This window comes from Lissotriton vulgaris, chromosome 2_1, assembly GCF_964263255.1.
Source record: "Lissotriton vulgaris chromosome 2_1, aLisVul1.2, whole genome shotgun sequence".
In the NCBI taxonomy this organism is placed as follows: Eukaryota; Metazoa; Chordata; class Amphibia; order Caudata; family Salamandridae; genus Lissotriton; species Lissotriton vulgaris.
Genome location: NC_141687.1, coordinates 29354839 through 29373874, shown reverse-complemented (window position 1 = coordinate 29373874; position 19036 = coordinate 29354839). Strand labels below are relative to the sequence as shown.

Below are 19036 nucleotides of genomic sequence, written 5' to 3'. Positions count from 1 at the left end.
GCATTCTGCCTTTTTCCACAGGAGCACATCCACACACAAAGGAGATCACTTCACTGCCAGGGACTACAATGGCAAAGTGTGCTATTTGATGCCCCCAGCCTTTTCAACATCTACACCGCAGACCTAGAAAGTGATCTATGTACAATCCAGGGAGATCCACCAAAACTGGGACAAACACCCATAGTTAGTCTACAATATGCAGACGACATTATGCTCCTCTCAAAAACCCCGATCGGCCTACAACATTTGATTTCCAAACTCGCGTCCTACATCACCAAAGCACAATTAACTATAAACCTTAAAAAATCAAATATCTTATGCTTCTCCAGCTTCCGAAAGAAAAACCCAAAATTCGTATTGAGGATAAATTCTTCTATATTGACACAGGTGGACAAATATAAATATTTGGACATTCCACTTGACCATCAATTAAAGTACAACCACCACTTAGAACTGGGGAAATCAAAAGCCAAACAGCTTCAATTCGCCTTTAAAACTATACAAACAAACCTAAGTGGTAGTTCTACCGGCCATATGTTAAAGATCGTAGCTGCCAAATTCTTGCCATCGCTTACATATGGCTCGGAAATGATGGCAACCAGGGACTCCACATTGCTGAATCTAGCCCAATCCAGACTGTTTAAAAACCTCTTCTCGATCCCGAGACACATCTCACAAGCCCAAATACGCTTGGAATATGGACTAACTAATCAGACTCCGGCAAGACCAGGTGCTCTGGCCAAATACTACTGGTGCATGAGGGACGCTGAAGAAGACACCCTTGCCCATCTCTGCTGGCTAGAAGTAGAAAAACAGGCCGGGTCCTCTAATTCAACATACAAATCCCTCAGGCAAGCGCTTGTTTAATTAAAGCTGGAAGAAACCTGGATTTCACCCATATCTTACAATGCCTTTAAACTCTTCACCAACAAAGCCATCAAACAAGCATCGCTGCTAATGGACAAAGCCACAGTGGCCGGAAAAAGCCATGCCTGGATTGTGCTGCCAACTTACAAACATCTGAAACCTCAGCCATACTTGCAAGATTGCTTTAGGGACTATTATAAGAGGAAATTAAGCCTTCTGAGGCTGGGATGCTTCTCGAGTAAAGACCTCACCCCCAAATGGCAACGGTCCTGGTCAACTTCTGCCTGTCGTCTCTGTGGCAACGCCACAGAGCCTTTATTGCATTTAATATGCATATGCCCTGCTCTGCAAAAACTAAGGGAAACGCTTTTGCTACTACTTTTAAGAGAAGCTCAGGTGAGAACTTGCAGGGCGGCTGTGATAGAATGCCTCAGCGGGTCTCGGATACAACTAGCCTGCAAAACTATAAAATTCCTTACTCATGCTGCAGAAGAGCTAGAAAAACTAGGCAGTAATTAAAGATGACCTTGGCCAATCTGTCTCATCACGGCTGCCCCTGGACTCCCACTTTCCTTCCTAATAGTTATCCCTTTATTTTCACTTTTCCAGGCTGTGTTCTCCATTCTGAGTCAAAATGCGTATTTTCCACCGAATTCATTCATTCCCTAAAGTATTTTCTCTTTTTCCTAGAACAATTATCAGTTGTTTCGTAGCTCCAATGAGATAGTCATACCTTCCCTCAGATACATCCATATAATTTTATACTGCGATTGTGCATTTGTGTAAGTTTGTCAAGATTATGTTTTAAACTTATTATTTTCCAGGTGATTTTAATTTTGTTTTCATGTTGACCTTATGATGTACATGCTGTTTGTATGGTGGTAAGACCCACCCTTTTATGATTTTTATAAATCAAATAAAAGTACTATTGATTATGATTAGGTTTTATTTGATGTCAAAAATGCTTTTTTCTTTTACCGTTTGTTTTTCTTTTTTTTGTTGTTCGACGAGGACCCAGCAGGTTCCTCAAAAACAAAGTTTTGTGAAAAGGGCGGTGCCCTGAATGCCGGCCTCTCCGACACGGTCGACAAGAATACCATGGTCGACCGTGTCGAAGGCGGCTGACAAATCCAGAAGCACCAGGGCCTGACAGATGTTGGCGTCGGCCCCTCTGCGCAATTCCTCCTTTACAGAGAGTATAACTGCCTCTGTGGAGTGCGCAGGTCTGAACCCAGCTTGCTGGGAGTCCAAAAAGCAAGATTCCTCAATAAAAGAGCTGAGAGTCTGGGTGACATGTGACTCCAGGACCTTACTGAGGAAAGGGAGGAGAGATATGGGCCGAAAGTTGCTCATAATGGAAGGGTCTGCCGAGGGTTTCTTTAAAATGGCCACCACCTCTGCCTGCTTAAAGGAGCGAGGGACCTCGCCCATGGCGAGAGAGTTGTTCAAGAGGGCCAGGGGGGGTTCGGGGCAGACAGTGAAGGCTTCGCGGAGAACTATGGGAGGGCAGCAGTCGCTGGGAGAACCAGAGGAGACTTTGTGTAGGAGGGCAAGAAAGCCTTCCTTCAAGATGGGGGGAATCTGGGTTAAAGTGTGGGAGTCTGGTGGGGGACAAAAAACAACAGGCTGAGGGAGGGCAAGCGAGGCTTGAGCGGGGATACTGCTTTTAATCTTAATTATTTTATCAACGAAGAATTGATTAAGAGAGTCACAAAGTGACTGGGAAGGGAGAGGTGCAATAGTTACTCTTTCAGGGTTGGATAGTTCCTCAACTATTGAAAAGATGTCCCTGGATTTGTTGGCTGAATCCGAAATTTTATTAGAAAAGTAAAAAGACTTGGCTGAGAACCAGTTTTAAAGGTGCCACGGAGTCGGAGGCAGAAGTGAGGCAGAAGTGAGCCAGCGGTTCAGGTCCTGGGCTTGAGAGTCAATAGATCCAGTGCTAGAGGGGACGGATGTGCTAAGAAGGGAGGTGAATTTGCTAATGTCAGCCCTGTTCCAGTTACGCGCTGGAAAGTTGGTTTCTAAAACATTGGTAACAGGCAAGGGCATGGCTAAAGTGAAGGTGATCATGGAATGGTCTGACCAGAGACATGGGAGGATGAGGGGAGTGGAGATGTCCAGACAGGTGGTCCAGACCTGGTCCAGAATGTGGCCCTTAATGTGAGTGGGTGAGAGTATGTGCTGGGTGCAGTTCAGACCCGACATAAGGTCAGAGAAAGCAAAAGAACATGGGGATTCATGAGCATCAGAAGGCCAATAGTTAAAGTCACCTAGGACCAAGATGTTAGTGTTGTTAATGGCAAGTTGGGAGATAATATCACCAAACTGGGCCGAAAAGCTGGGCATAGGCTGGGGAGGACGATAGACAGGACGCATATAAGAGACGAACCTGGCTGCTCCAGCCTGAGCACCAAGCAGTCGGTCATAGGAATACTAGTAGTGACCACTGGGGAAAAACGAATCGGGTGCCTGATGATGGATGCAACACCACCGCCTGATTTGCCAGAAGGGCGGTTTACTTGAAGTATGTAATAGCCTGGCGGGATTGCAGCCAAAATGTCAGGAGAAGAGTCTTCAATGAGCCAGGTCTCGGTGAGAAATAAAATATCAGGTTGCTCGGACCCCAGAAGAAGGAAAACATCCAGCTGATGGCTGACCAGGGAGCGAGTGTTGAGGTAAATCACTGATAATTTAGGTTTGCGGGCCCTTACAGAAGGTGGGGAACTAGTCCTGGAAACCAGGTCAGCCGGTCTGGAGGCGCCCGATAGAGATGTAATCTCGGGAAAGACCTTTCTAGCCGTGAGCAAACCCAATGAAGCAAGCCTGGGGGAGGACTCAGGGGCTGGGGGGCGTGAAATCATGGAGATGGATGAGGGAAGAGCGGGAATATGCAAGAGGGCAGGCATAGTGACGTGCCCCGTGCCCCGGTCGGCCGCGGATGGGCGCAGACGGGCTTAACTCAGGCGCAACTCCGGCGCGCCTTCGTCGCGCCCGCTGCGCTGACACATGAGGCCCGTTTAAGTAGGGGCGGATCTCGGGGGTGTGGCGATGATGTCACTCGCCTGACCAACCCAACCCAAGATGGCGCCCCCGGCCGCTGAGAGCCCGCCGAGACGATCAGCACCCAGCTGGCCGCCGATGCTCTCTGGAGGTGGAAAGCAGGTGAGTGGCCTGATTTGACTGCCCTAATATCTGAAGGCCATGAAGAGTGACAACATACACCATAGCCCCTTGATCGACTAGGCCCCTTTGCTTATGGAGTGAGCACCAATGGTGAGAGGCCTGGGCCTGTGGTCCCTGACATCGCTCGTATACCTGCCAGCATAAGTACCGCAACAACTGAAAAGGAGAGACTTATCCTGCAGTCTGGGGTATTATTCTCTAAAGCATTCCCCTATGCATTTTCTACAGAATATGTTTAGGCGGTCCTTCCAGTCGCAACTAAAGAATGTGATTATTATCTAAACAGGAGACAAAAAAATGTGCATCCCTGTGAAGATGCCAATCAATAAAGCCTAAAAGGTCGCATGGGTGTTTTATCTTCCCAAATGGGTTGGGCAGCACTGATGAAGCTCAATCGAAGCCTTAAAGACAATTTACTCCTTATCACCAAGGGTAAACCCAAGTAGTGCATAGTCAGATTAAAGATGCTTTAGAGTGTTGGAGCATCTATCTTGTCCACTAACTTGTGTGCTTAGGTAAATGAGTTGCCCTTTGCTGTTGGACCTCCCGGGGCTTAAGTAGACCATGTAAAACCTCAAGTCCGCGGAAACCTTTATACATCTCAACAACTTAATGGTGCTTAAGGGCTATGTGGCTTCTCAATAACCTTAAGATTCAGTGTGTTAGGCACTTCTGCTTCACTGCAGCCTTAGACATTTTCTGACACCGTATTGATTCAAAACTTTACTAAAATATTGTCCTCAGAGTCAATATTGTACGTATCAATTAGGCTCAAATTAGTGGTTGGCAGAATAGGCTTCAAACTGTCTCAGGGCAACCTTATTGTCTTCTTTATGTGTAGATGTCAAACCTAGAAACATTTACTGCAGTTAGCAAGCACATTTAAAAGAAGCTCACTATTTTCTCGTCCTTTTCTCCAGACACTAGAATCCTGCAATTTTTACATGATGGTCACCTTTAAGTCTACTGAAGTGACACATCTGGTAAGGTTCATGACCTGCATATACATTAACCAAATTTTGGATCTCACTGAATGGTCTAGTCCATTTATCTTCCGAAGCCCAAGGAAAAATATATTTCACTATCAGAATCCCTTGCCCAACCTGCTACCCAGTCAGCTTAGCTTTCTGGTCATAACATTCCTTCAGGAGTTCTTGGCCTGCCTGAAGGCTGCTTTTCACCATCATTCATGAACTGCAGAATCTTACACCTGAGGCCTAGTTTAGGGTCCACCACATGACCCGTGAGAGACATTCAGTTTCCTCCCATCCCTTAGTGTATTGCAGACAGCTGTCGACAGGATGCCCAAACAACAGTCCCAATTTGACAAACCCACACTCTTCTGTGGCACTTCCTGATAAATGAAAAACAGGCATGGCAGAAGAATACTGCATCCCTTAGTGGTTGCTCTAAATCATCCATCATGCTTTTTGAGAGCCTCATGACATCTCAACTAATATGTTGCTTTGGGGTGCTATGAGGTAGAAAACTTAAAAATCAGACCCATCTCTCCCCAGTTAGCCTTCATGGAGGTTCACTTCTAATAATCAGAAAGTATTGCTTTATCAAATTCCTCCCACAACTAAATGCCGACCAGAGCTCTATCTACTACAAGGCCAGTAGCATTCCTCAAGGGAAACATTTATATACTTAATGATGCATGATCTACTAGCCTCGCGATATATGTATTCAGAGAAATTGCAAAAGCATTCAATAGACCAATTATATGAACTCCTAACCTCTCGAAGGGTACTCAGATCACTGCCATAGCTACAGGTGTATTTGTCCTCCAAAACTTACTAATCCGCTGACAAATAGTACTTGTACGGCACTAGCACTCAATTTCTACACATATTTCCCAGCATCTATCTACACAGGAAGTTATATCTCTGGCTTATCACTTGAACGTTTTGCCTTCTCTCTACTTGGGTCAACGCAGACCTTCCCAACTAAGAGTGATACAGAAAATGGTGAAAGTTATTTGGGGCCACTGTGGCCAGAAATACCTGCAGCCAGCCCAGGAACCTTGCTCCTTCGTAATCACAGTGAACACCTACAAGGTTAAATCGTATGACGCGCCGCACCCAGCACTCTACACTACCTAACTCCACAATCACATCCAGACCATGCAAACACTCACATTGCATACCTCCAAAACAAAGACTCAGCCTAATACACATCCCATTCACCACCATGACACACTTCAACTCAGGCTCATTAACAGTTGTTCTGCAGTACCAGAACTTGGATGCACTCTTCATCTCAGAATGATAGCTCACCCCCAGATCCATGAACGTCTTTGTTCTCACAGACAAAAGCATCCACATTGCACGCCGGGACCATAGGAAGGGATGAGGCCTCACCAGCAACCGTAAGTAATGGTCCTGCACCATTGGCAAGCAAGCAACACCCAATTACATATGCCACTTGCCATTTTCTGCATCTCAGTCTGCCATTTTCCACCTTATCTTGCTGTGTCTTGAATGAAACAAGGACTTCACGGACAAATCCTCAACAACTTCCTCCAACACACTAACACCTTCCTCCTCTGTGACTCAACCAGCTAGACAAATATAAGCACACAAAAAAGAAGTGACACCCTTCGTAACCTCGTCACACATCAAATGCCACATCTTCGATCCTTGTCTTCTGGAAATAACCAACCATCCAATGTAAACCTTGCATATGTTTGGTTTAAGCATCCCACCACGTCATCTCCATCACCCTGCTCTACATCCAACCAACATTCAACCAACACATCGAAGTTAGCCCCAAAGAGAACTACAAACATTCAAAGATTTTTCCATCAACAACCTAAAGCTCAAACACATCCCAGACTGCCCCCTAGAGTTCAACACTTTCTTACACAACCTGAAAACATTTCTGGTAAACAATGTAAACAACCAAACTCCAATAAAAAACCCAAATCTAAATTGAATCCTGCAGCACTCTGGCATGCCAAAGTCCTCACCAAATATAAATGCTACATCTTCATTTCGGGAAAAAAATCGAAAAAATAGTAGAACTGCCAATGAACTTGCTAACTCCCTTCAGTTAATGCCCAGTATTTTATTAATGCCATCCATGAAGTTGCCACAAAAGGTGAGCACTCACACTTCAAGACAATCAGACACAGCATCAATCCTATGCCGCACCACACAGACACGTGCAACGCCATCAAACTTTTCTTCAGTTAAAAAATGACCGAAGATTCATCAGTGCCAAGTCTGCGTTGCCTCTTGAGTCCCATCCCTGCATATACCAAGCAGCAAGGCTTGTCCTTTAAACCACTGTGTTAGAAATGGGATTTCCGGTTGGCTAAGGCTTGCACCAAAGTCAGGCAGAAACCCCCACTCCAGTCAGGGCAAGGGAGTTACACGCCAAAGATAACCCCTGATCACCCTCTAGGTAGTAAGGCTTATCCCGGAGGTAATGTAAATTAAGTGTTTGTGCGCGCACAAAGCAACAACCCCCAAGGCCCACCACAAAGGAAACTCCACACAAGGTTATATATAAAAATAGCCTTGGTATTATACCAAACACATTAGATATTAAACTCACACTTTACAATGTGCCAAAGGCACGGGCAGAATTTACAGGGTATTATGTACATGGGACAGGGCCACGTGGGCCACTGTCAGGGATAAGCACTTTTAGAACTAGCACTTGGTGGAATTAGCACTTTGTAGGAATAACACTTAGAACATAGCACATATAAGACCTGTAGCACCAAATAGCAAAATGTAGCACACAACCAGTAACCACTGGTAAGAGGTAAATACCACCTACGCAACCCTAACCACCTTAGGAAAATATCACGCAGGGAACTATGAACTCATTAGTATAACTATACTAGGAAAAACAACCTCCTAAACAGGAAAACACATTCAGAGGTATGGGCAAGAAGCTTGGCACATGATGCATAAAAACACATTCAGAGGTGTAGGGCAAAAAGCATTATACATGATGCAGAAATCACATTAGGCAGCTCATTATGTTTGCGCAAAAGGATCACATAGGGCATAACACGTACCCCCGCAAGGGTACAACAACAGAACTGTCCCCAGGCCACTTTGGCCTCTCTGGGGTTGAAACGCTCTGTGTCCAGCAATGTCAGGGCAGGCTGCGCAGGCAGCCAAAGAGCAAGCCTAAACGTGGCAGCTGCCCACTAAGTGCTGGGCAGCTGTAGTAGGCAGCCTGGCACCAGCGTGCCTCCTGGCTCTCTGCGGGGCTCTTAAACAAACAATGGGGCACAACACCACGTGGGAGTCTCGTGGCTCTAGAACCAATGGGGCCCTCATGAGCCTCATGGGCTCTTGAACAACAATGGGCCCGGGGGCCTCGTGGGCTGTGAACAACAATGTGTCCCGTCGTTGGAGTCCCCCCTCCATTCACCACCGGGGCAGACCCATCCTGACTCCTGGAGCCTGGCACACCAGCCAGCTCCAGCCAATGACAAGCCAGACAGCCAATTCACATAATTTAAACAGACATGCCAACTTCTAGAAGTGGCACTTCCACACTAGACAAAATCATGCCGCACACATCATCGCGCAGCATTTATTCACACGCGTTCGCACATACCAAACTCACCCCTGCACTCTACACGCATCAGGAACTACCAATGAGCACTGGTCCTTGCCTATTCACAGAGTGGGGGGTAGTAACCCCTGGTACGTAGTAGCCATTCTCCACTCTTCCTGTCTGGACAGGGCTAGACTGCCACTGGTTCTCCAGCCTAGGGTTCTGGGCTCTTGAACAACAATGGGCCCGGGGGCCTCGTGGGCTGTGAACAACAATGTGCCCCATCGTTGGAATCCCCCCTCTGGGGACTCAAAATCAATAAATGCCCCCTGAGCCACTCGTGGACTCTTAAGAATGCCCCAGGTCGTTGGAGTCCCGCTCGGGGGACTCGAAGTATGCAAATGGTGCCCTGAAGCCTCGTGGGCTTTAAAACAGAAATTCCCGCTCATTGGAGCCTCGTGGGCTCTAGAGAAATGCCCCTAAAATAACGTTGGAGCGGCGCGGTGCCAAATGGGGCCGCTCGGGGGAGAGGCACCGGTGGGGTGCGCGACCTCCCTCTTCCTCCCCCCAGCCGGCTTCTACTCACCGGTTTCTTCACGGGAGCTCCCGCTCCTCGGGGCTCTCTCGCTCAGCAATCCTCCTTCGCTCTCCGGGGCTCTCTTTCGCTCTTGGGAGCCCTGGAGGGGGGAGGGGAGATGCCGGCTTTCCTTCTTCGGTGCAGGAGCACGGGGAAGGCTCCGGTCTGCTTCCTGCTTGGGGGCCAATCACAGCGCGAGTCGCCCGGCGAGCCACCCGCAGCCTCCACCAATGGCAGCGCGGCTCCCGGGTGATGTCAGCGGCTGCTCCCTCGGCTTACTCTCGGCCCCTGTGCTGGGTCGGTGATCTCGGGGGCCAAAATGAGGAGTAGGCTCCCTCGATAATTAAATATAAAGTCCCTGGCGGGGTGGGCACCTGCCGGGGGGGGGGGCACAAACGGCAGATGAGCGGGGTGGGCAACCGCACCCTAAATGAAGTAACAGGGGGGGGGAATCCCTACGCCCGGTATTCCCTCTAGATGAAAAGGCAGCTCAGCGCTGTAAGGAAAAACAGCAGCGTTGCTTCTCTCAGGCTGCAAAGTAAGCGCTTCCAGGCGCTACAGGAACAGAGACCCCAGTCCAGGGCAAAGCACAGCAAAAAGTCCTTCAGGAGGTGGGGGGGGGAAAAGGCTGGGCCCAGGGGCCAGCTCACAGGGCCCTCCAGGCAAGGAAGCAGTCCCAGTGGCGGTCCTTCTGGGGCCCAGCAGCAGCAGGCCCCCCTCAAGATAGGATCAGGAGAAGAACATTTTACAAGAGGTCACAGCCTCTTTTTAGACACTAAATCCCTTTGTCTACATGGGTGCAGGCAAGGGGCGAACCAGATACAACTGGTTCCTGAGCACTTTGTTTTGCTCAGCCCCTCTGCCTATTCACAGGATGGGTAGGGTTATCCGTCGCACCACAGGGGGCGGAGCCAGCATTGTGTGGGGGAAAGCCCAGCCCTATTCAGGTCCCAGTTGCACTCCTCCCCGGCCATCAACATGCAGATCTTCAATTCACCACCGGGGCAGACCCATCCTGACTCCTAGAGCCTGGCACACCAGCCAGCTCCAGCCAATCACAAGCCAGACAGCCAATTTACATAATTTACACAGACAGGCCAACTTCTAGAAGTGGCACTTCCACACTAGACACAATCATGCCGCACACATCATCGCGCAGCATTTAATCACACAAGTCCGCACATACCAAACTTGCCCCTGCACTCCACACGCATCAGGAACTACCAAGGACACATACATTCCCCATGTATTCCCATGGGAGGACAGGCCAACCTCACTACACGCACACACTTTACCCTGGGACACAGTGGTAAAGTGCGCAGAAGCCAAAAATCCCAAACACCAGGTCACCATTAAAATAAAAATGTTTAGGGGTGAACCTGCCAGAAGGGCCAAGTCCAACATACTGCCTCTCCCAATATCAACCATCAAAGCCGCCTTGTATGAAGATAATGTTCTGCCTCACCTTCATCTTCATCAGAGCCATCTGCATAGAAGCGTTCTTGCCCATATGCACCATCACCATGGCCAGTCTCTCTCAATGCACCTTCCCTGAATCCCTTTTCCATTTGGGCTAGAGGCAGCACTACTCTGAATCACTCACCCAACCCAGAGATACAATCATAATACATTCCCAAGACCTTTTTAAGCTCCTCCCCAGCCCTTGAGAGTAGAGGCTGTGATCTAAACACACATAAACTGAAATGGAGCAGCCTTCAGCAGGCGGCGAGGGGCAGATCTAAGGGGAAAGGGTTCTTACGTTCTTGTCCCTCGGGGCAGGGCTCGACAGATGTTGATTGCTGCTTTAAATAGTCTGCAATCTTCGGTTGTGCCTCCATAGTTCTCCTAAATGACGATCCACTCCTCTTTGCTGTCAATGCAATCCTTTGGAAAGGTGATGACCCTATAATTGAAGAATTGAGCACTGTAAAACACACTTCATAGACAAAACCCATATTTTTAGCAAAAAAGAGAACTTAGCCTGATCTGGTACAGAAAGGCACAAGTGCGGTGCAATGTCCCTGTGTGGATCCATCTTGTCCCACCCTGACTACTGTCTTTGTTATTGTAGGGAAGGATTTGGGAGTATAAGTAGACCACAGAGTGTAGTTCTCAGCACTGGGCCAGCAGGGGCAACTGAAGGTCAAAATTGAGGTGATTTAGCAAAGCTGTGTTGGGTCAGTACTACCATGGCAAAAGTGCTGCAAGTCAAGTGTTAAGTGCTTTGTCAGAGCAGGGTGGGGCCTACCTTGAGGCTAATGCCCTACCTTGAGAGTAACATTATAGGCAGACCACCTTTTTATTACTGAGACAGAAGAGAGTCGGCAACTCAAGCTTGAAGTGAAATCGTTGAGCAGTGCATGTGTATCAGTACAGAAAGAGCAGGCATCAGAGGAGCTGTGAGAGCTGAAATTAAAGGCAATGATGCAGACCAGGAATGGAAAGACTTCGGAAGGTTTTCTGTGTATCTAAGAACTGGAAGAATAAGGGTTGTCACTGATCGTGATTGTAATGCTTTGATAAGGCAGTGAATGGAATCCCATCACCTTATAAATAGGACGCGCAACAAGTTATGAGTTATTTGCATCAGTAAATCTGTGTAGGTCTCAGGAGTTGAAAGGAAAGTTTTGATGCTGTCAGGACTGAAGTCCTTTAGCAGATATGAGCCTTAAGTTCAGACTGGAATAGAATACTGAAGGGTATTGAGAGAGTTGCACTGTGCTGTTTCAATACTGCACCAGTATAGTAGGACAAGAATGGGTCTCAGAACAGTAAGGGCCCGATGTAGGTAATTTTTTTTTACCGGTTGGTAAATACCGAACGATACAGAATCGGTATTTCTCAACCGGAAAACACAATGTAGGTAAAAAGTCGGAAAACAATACCGATTCGGTACCAATCGGTATCCAAAATCGGTGAATACCGAACCGGTATTGTCCGATTCGGAAAACTCCGATTCGGTAACACCCATAATCAATCAGTGACACTTATAAAGCGCGCTACATACCCGTGGGGTCTCAAGGCGCTGGGGGGGGGGGAGCCGCTACTGCTCGAACAGCCAGGTCTTCAGCTTCTTCCTGAAGGAGAGGTGGTCTTGGGTCAGGCGCAGGTCGGTCGGGAGGGAGTTCCAGGTCTTGGCGGCCAGGTGGGAGAAGGACCTTCCTCCTGTAGTCGCTCTTCGGATGCGGGGGACGGCGGCGAGGGCGTGGTTGGCTGATCGGAGGTGGCGGTTGGGAGCGTAGAAGTTGACTCGGCTGTTGAGGTAGCTCGGGCCTTGGTCGTGTAGGGCTTTGTGTACGTGGGTGAGGAGGCGGAAGGTGATTCTTTTGTTGACGGGGAGCCAGTGAAGGTCTCGCAGATGTCCGGAGATGTGGCTGGTTCGTGGGATGTCGAGGATGAGTCTGGCTGAGGCGTTCTGGATCCGCTGGAGTCTCTTCTGGAGCTTGGCGGTGGTCCCGGCGTAGAGGGCGTTGCCGTAGTCCAGTCGGCTGGTGACGAGGGCCTGGGTGACGGTCTTCCTGGTCTCGGTGGGGATCCACCAGAAGATCTTCCGTAGCATGCGTAGGATGTTGAAGCATGCCGAGGAGACGTTGTTGACTTGCCTGGTCATGGAGAGGGAGGAGTCCAGGATGAAGCCCCATACACTCCAATGGACCGACAGTCCCATAGGAATGAATGGGAGTTACTGAATCGGAGAATACCGAATCGGACAATACCGAATCGGTATTTACCGATTCGGTAAAATCCGCTCTGGAAAATTCGAAAACAGACATGTGAGCACAGTGAACCAATCAGGGAGACCCACCACACCCAACAACAAAGCCTCAGGGAATCCAACCAATCAGAAGCAAGTACCACACCCCAGTACCTGTAGCAGGCCACACCCATGCTGGTTCAGAGCAACAGAACAGCAGAGAAAGAGCAGGAGGTGAGACAGAGGAGCAGGCTGCACTGAGCCCAGCACAGCAAACACATGGAGGGCCAGGAGGCACAGAAGGATGGAGGTGATAGGAAGAGAAAATTAAAATACAGCCCCACAGAGCTCCAGGTGCTGGTGGAGGAGGTCGTGCAGCACTACAGTCAGCTGTTTGGGAGGCATTCACTGCAAGTACCAGAGTCCATCAAGAGGAGCACCTGGCTGGAAATACAGAGCAAGGTGAATGCGCTGGGAGTGACTCACCGTCGAATAGATGACATGAAAAAAAGGTGGTATGATCTGAGGATCACCACCAAAAAGAAGCTTGCCAGCCAGAGGAAGGAATCTGGACTCACAGGTGGGGGGAGTAACCGTGCACCACGCCTGACTGAATTGGAGCAGCTTGTTGAATCCACCATGGAGTCAGAGAGCATACATGGGCTCGGGGATGCAGATAGCACAGACAGAGCTGCAAGGAAGAAAGGTAAGATGCATGTCAATGCACCCCACACATTCCCTGTCCCCTTCCCCAATGTAGGTGAATCACTCACAATCCAGTACACATCACAGTAGTCAGCAGCAATGCATCATGGTAGTTGTAGGCGTAGACATAAACATAAAAGCTGCCAATAATGAACACAGCATGCCATTTCACACACACCAAACACAACCAGTTGAGTGACAGAGTAATGTGTAGCAGGAATATGTGTGATGAGAACACACATCTGATCATTTTCCATGTCTCTCCACAGGAGAGACATCGCGCAGAGCAGCGCAGGGAGGAGAGTCAAGAGCACCAACAATGGTACAGACAGAAAAAAGCACAGACACTGCAGGACCTAGCACTGTCCATGAGGACACGGAGGCCACGCAAGCACCCACACCAACAGAGGAAGACGCCAATGCACAGGCACTGTCACCCCTCCTTTTCGAGACACAGCCAGCAGCACCACCTGCAGGTGGCACAACACCGAGCTCCGGTTCCCCAGTGCTTGTGAGGCCAAGGAGGCAGGACGTACTGCCATTGCACATAATGGACAGCTCTGATGATGAAGTGCTGCAGGCCCCCAGACCAAGCACACCACCACCGGCTAGCAACGCAGGCCAACAGGGGTCAATGGGGAGGCGCGGTGAAAGAGACCGTGGCCATAGGGCACGTAAGCAGGATGAGGGGCAGTATGAGCAGGGCGTATTTGCCGGCCTGGAAGACACAATGGTGAGGGTGCAACGCATACAGGCAAAGGGTATCCTGGCCGTGCATAGACAGGTGCGCATCCTTAACAAAAGGATGGCTGACATCGATCGGGGGATAGGTGCCATGGCGAAGGGAATGGAGGCCATGGGCAAAGGAATGGAGTCAATGGGAAAAGGAATGGAGTCAATGGGAAAAGGAATAGAGTCCATGGCAGAGGGGGTGAGGGACATGGGAGCGCGCATGGGCACCCTCTGTGACACTCTGGAGACTGACCACCAGGAAAGGCGCAGGTACAGGCGCAAGGTACAGGAGCTGAGTCAGTCCATTGACCGTCTGGCTACCTCTAATACACTGCTATGCCACAGGTCTGTGACCATGCAGAGTAAAATTGTTCACTGCTGCAGTGACATGTCCAGGGGGATGAGGAGGGTGACCTCTGCCATGGAGGTATTGCTAACACAGCAGACAGCCACTGCTGGGGGTACGTGTGTACTGGACACGGAAGAGTCCACAAGCAGGAGTGAGGCAAGCACACCAGTGCAGGACATTCATCGGAGCAGCAGACTAAATGCTGATGGCACGGTTCCCACTGCGCAGATTGAACCCCAACCCCGTGGCTCACTCAACAACACACGCAAGCGCAAGCATTGAGGGAATGTAACATTAAAGGGACTGCTCATAGTGAATTCAACTTTGGCAACCCAGTGTGCATGGTGAATTTATTTTTGGCTTTTTGTGATCTAGAATAGTGCAGTTGTGCACATTAAAGTTAGTGTTACAAAGCATGGACATGCCTGTGTGTCTTCTGTGATTCAAAAGTATCTATTGGTTATTTCTGCGCGTCGCAGTCTTCCATCTGTTGCAGGTGCTGCTCCTGCTGCTGCGTAATCGCCTTGTTCAGGCACGTCATCTATGTCTTCATGATAGGTAATTTCGATGTCTGTGCCCTCCTTTGTTGCAAGATTGTGCAGCATGGCGCAGGTCGCTATTATCTTGCAACAGGTAATTGGTTTATATTGGCGTGCACCCCCACTCTTATGGAGGCACCTGAATCTGCTTTTCAGAAGTCCGAATGTGCGTTCAACAACGCTACGTGTTCTTCGGTGTGCCATGTTGTATCTCCTTTCTCTCATGTTGGATGGGTTCAGGTACGGGGTGAGTACAATTGACCGTAGGGCATATGCACTGTCACCTAGGTGGGTAATGAGATTTTTATTAGTCACATACTCTCAATGTTTCCTACAGCATGGCTATCATGGTGTCTTGCACATACTTACCCAGCAGGTATCCATCACCAAAGTCGCCAGCCACAAGGCGTCTATAAATCCCACTGTTGGTGAATATGTACGAGTCATGGCTGCTCCCAGGATATTTTGCTACAATGTCCGTTATTATCTTGCCAGTGTTGCAGATCACCTGCACATTGAGTGAATGTGTGGATTTCCGGTTTCTGTAAATATGTTCCGTGGCTGCAGGTGGGCATAGTGGGATGTGTGTCCCATCCACGCAGCATATGATGTGCAGAAACTGGGCGAGTTGATAGAACTCGGTCTTGGTCCGAGCGAGTTCTGCCAGGGTCTCAGGGAACTCTATGTAGTGCTCCATCCTGTCCATCATGGCGTTTAAGAATTTCCTGAAAATCCTTGATAGGCTGCTCTGAGACACACCACCGACAGCGGCTATGACGTGCTGGTAGCTACCAGAGGCGAGGAGGTGCAGGCAGCACAGCACCTGCACATGTGGTGGGATTGCATGTGCTCTTGGGGTTGTGTGTTCCAAATAAGGCTGGAGGTCCGCAATCAAGTCAAGGATGGTCCTGGGGTGCAGTCTGTACCTTTGCAGGATTTCAGCTTCTGTCAATTGGAAGAGGGTGATCCGCTGTCTATATACCTGCTCCTCCCTTAGCCAGACCCTCTGTCCTGCTGCCTGTATCCGTAGATGCCTGGCTATTACGTACAATGCCGCCATTGTGGTTGCACTGTTGCATTTTGGGTCCTACTTTTATATCCTGTTCCTGGTTACCACCTGCTCCCAGTCCATGGTAAATACCGATTCTGAAATACCGAATTCCATGGAATTCGGTATTTTTAGTTTTTGCTACATCTCAATAGGCATTTTTTACCACTTGTTATTTACCGAGTCGGTAAATGTGCATTCGGTGATTTCCGATTCGGATTTTTACCGATTATTGTTTTCCGATTCGGTAAATATGTATTCGGTAAAATCCGATCCGGATACTACCGATTCGGTGTTTTACCAACAGGTATTTACCGATTCAGTACCTTTCCCGTCTCTTACATCTCGATTCTCTTTTTCCGGTCGGTAATGGCCGAAATTACCGAATTTCGGCCGTTACCGACCGGTATTTGGCTACCTACATCGGGCCCTAAGAGAGGAAGACACTGCCGATCTATCTTCTCCTGTTTCGACGACTGGCTGTTGCAGGTGTCCACACTCCAGGCTGTCTCTGACTTCCAGACCACGGCGGGCCTCCTGCATTAATTGGAGTTCTCTATAAATGTGCTGAAGTCACACCTGATGCCTTCTCAGGTGCTCCCTTTTATCTGAGCAGTTCTGGGCACAGTGCAGTTTCGGGATTATCGTCCTGAACAGGAAGTCTAAGATATTCAGGTTATGATATCGATGTTTAAGCCTCTATCCTGGATTTCAGTGAGAATGAGTCTGGAGCTGCTGGGACTCAGCCTCCTGCATCCTGTTGGTAAATCATACCAGATGGTGTATGTGGGCTCTGCAGTGGGACCTGAAGTTTCAGTGGGTGCAGCATCAGGGGAATCTCTCTGACAGGGTTTAGATCTCAGAAGGAACTGCAAAGGACCTTCAGTGGTGGCTAACGAACTGTGATTGGGTCAGGGACAGACCCCTCGCCTTTCCCCAACCATATCTCACATAGTGACTAATGCATCACTCCTGGGGTGGCCTTCTGGGACAGGTGAAGATCAGAGGAAACTGGTCTCCGGCAGAGTCGGGGTTCCACATCCGTTTGTTGGAGCTTCGGGTGATCCAGCTAGCATTGATAGCATTTTCTCCCTCTATCAAGGGGAAGTTGGTGCAATTGTTCATGGACAACACCACCACCATGTGATACTTCAACAAGCAGGGCAGTGTGGCGTCGTGGACCCTTTGTCAAGAGAACTGCATCTCTGGACATGGCTGGTACAGCAGAGCATGACCCTGATGGTTCAACATATGACAGGTTCTTTGAACACCAGATCAGACAAACTCAGCCATAGATGCCTAGCAGATCCACTGGGCTTCACTCCACATGTTTGTGAAACACTACTGTTAGGACAGTCAGGTCCATAGGGACGAGAATTTTGCCTGTTCAGTCCTGGATAACGTTTTAGTCTAGTAAATCTGTCCTCGGCCAACCACCAGGAAGTATGGCTTGGGTATCCATTCAAAGGTAAGGAATCTGCAACTAGAAGTCTCTATTAGGGGAACAAGTTACTTACCTTCTGTAAAGCATTATCTAGTTGAGGCAATATCTAGCTGCTGATTTCTTATAGAGTCACGCATGCCTCCCTGCTCTGCGGACTCAAGTTCAAGTTCAAAACTGGCTTTATTCGATTCAGTAATTCAAAATCATGAAAGCACACATGTTAAAAACAGTTATTACAAAATATATCATATGATAAAACAAGTCCAGAACAAGATAATTAATTTTACCAGTAACAAATTCAGTATTTCTCGTCAAGCAATTTGTGATCAGCTCATTGTATTACGAAACTTTACCACAAGTTTTAAAAAACAGTTCACTGCGTGAATACCATGATCTTCTTCCAGCTGTTGCAATTTGAGGAAGGCTAGCTTACAGGTTCGGATCCCCCATGCCTTGAGGATAGGTAGTAAATACGCCCTGCGTGGTGCCTGATAAAATTTACAAAATAGCACACAATGTATGTTTGATTGATGGGAAATATCATCGCAAGGACATACTAAATTTGACATGGACCAATTGTTACAATGGGGAAAAGTAACCAATCGAAAGAAGGTGCCTAACCTGAAGCGAGGGAGCAACATACGGGCATAGGGGCTGCTAACTAATGTTAAATATTTTTGTAGTCCTTCATGGAAGGTAATTTGCTGGTATCTAATGGTGGTATATTTTTCTTTTTCAACGCTCCACCTGAGTGTGACAAGGTGCTCCAGAGCCATCTTTTTGAGCAAACATCTTGATACCTTCTCCATAGTGCTTGGCCTTAGGAAGAATTCCGGGTGGCCTATCTACTTGAACATGTTTCTTACATATTGTAACCATTTGATTTTAAAAGCTCCGTCTAGGGAAAGGCAATCAGTTATCAGATCTCTGTTTAAAGAAGTTTCTGGGGTGGCCAAACCTTATGCCACAGGAGTATCGGAGAGATCCTTATGGTGTCTAATATGTAGGGGAGGCCTGCTTCTATATGCAACATGTACGAGGATGTAATTTTGGGCACCCCCAATTAGTGGGCAAGGAACTGATTTTCACAGCTTTGTATCGCCTGTGCGTTTTCAGTGCCCCATAGACCAGACCCATAGGTGGAGGTTGAAACGCACTTAGCTTTATAGATGTAAATTAGATCTTTAGCTGGCTTTCCCCCCAATTTAGTAGCAAAGTTTTTCAAAGCACCAATGGAGCGCAGAAAGGCTAATTGCCTTGCATTGACCGCTGTTTGCCAAGAGCTCCTCCTGTCGAAATTCACCCCTAAGTAAGAGAATCTGTCTGTAATTTCAATTCTCTTACCATCGAGGAAAATTGGACAGGGCGCCC

General features: G+C 48.4%; 1 protein-coding gene across 4 annotated transcripts in view; it reads right to left on the bottom strand.

The window, feature by feature from the left end:
• LOC147729495 (adenylate cyclase type 10-like) overlaps positions 1 to 19036 on the bottom strand; it is a 598940-nt gene that overhangs the window by 237239 nt on the left and 342665 nt on the right. For all 4 annotated transcript variants that reach the window (XM_086958438.1, XM_086958439.1, XM_086958441.1 and 1 more), the window contains one exon: positions 10914 to 11057. In XM_086958438.1, coding sequence (XP_086814564.1) covers positions 10914 to 11057 — 144 coding nt within the window. The remainder of the gene's footprint in view (positions 1 to 10913; positions 11058 to 19036) is intronic.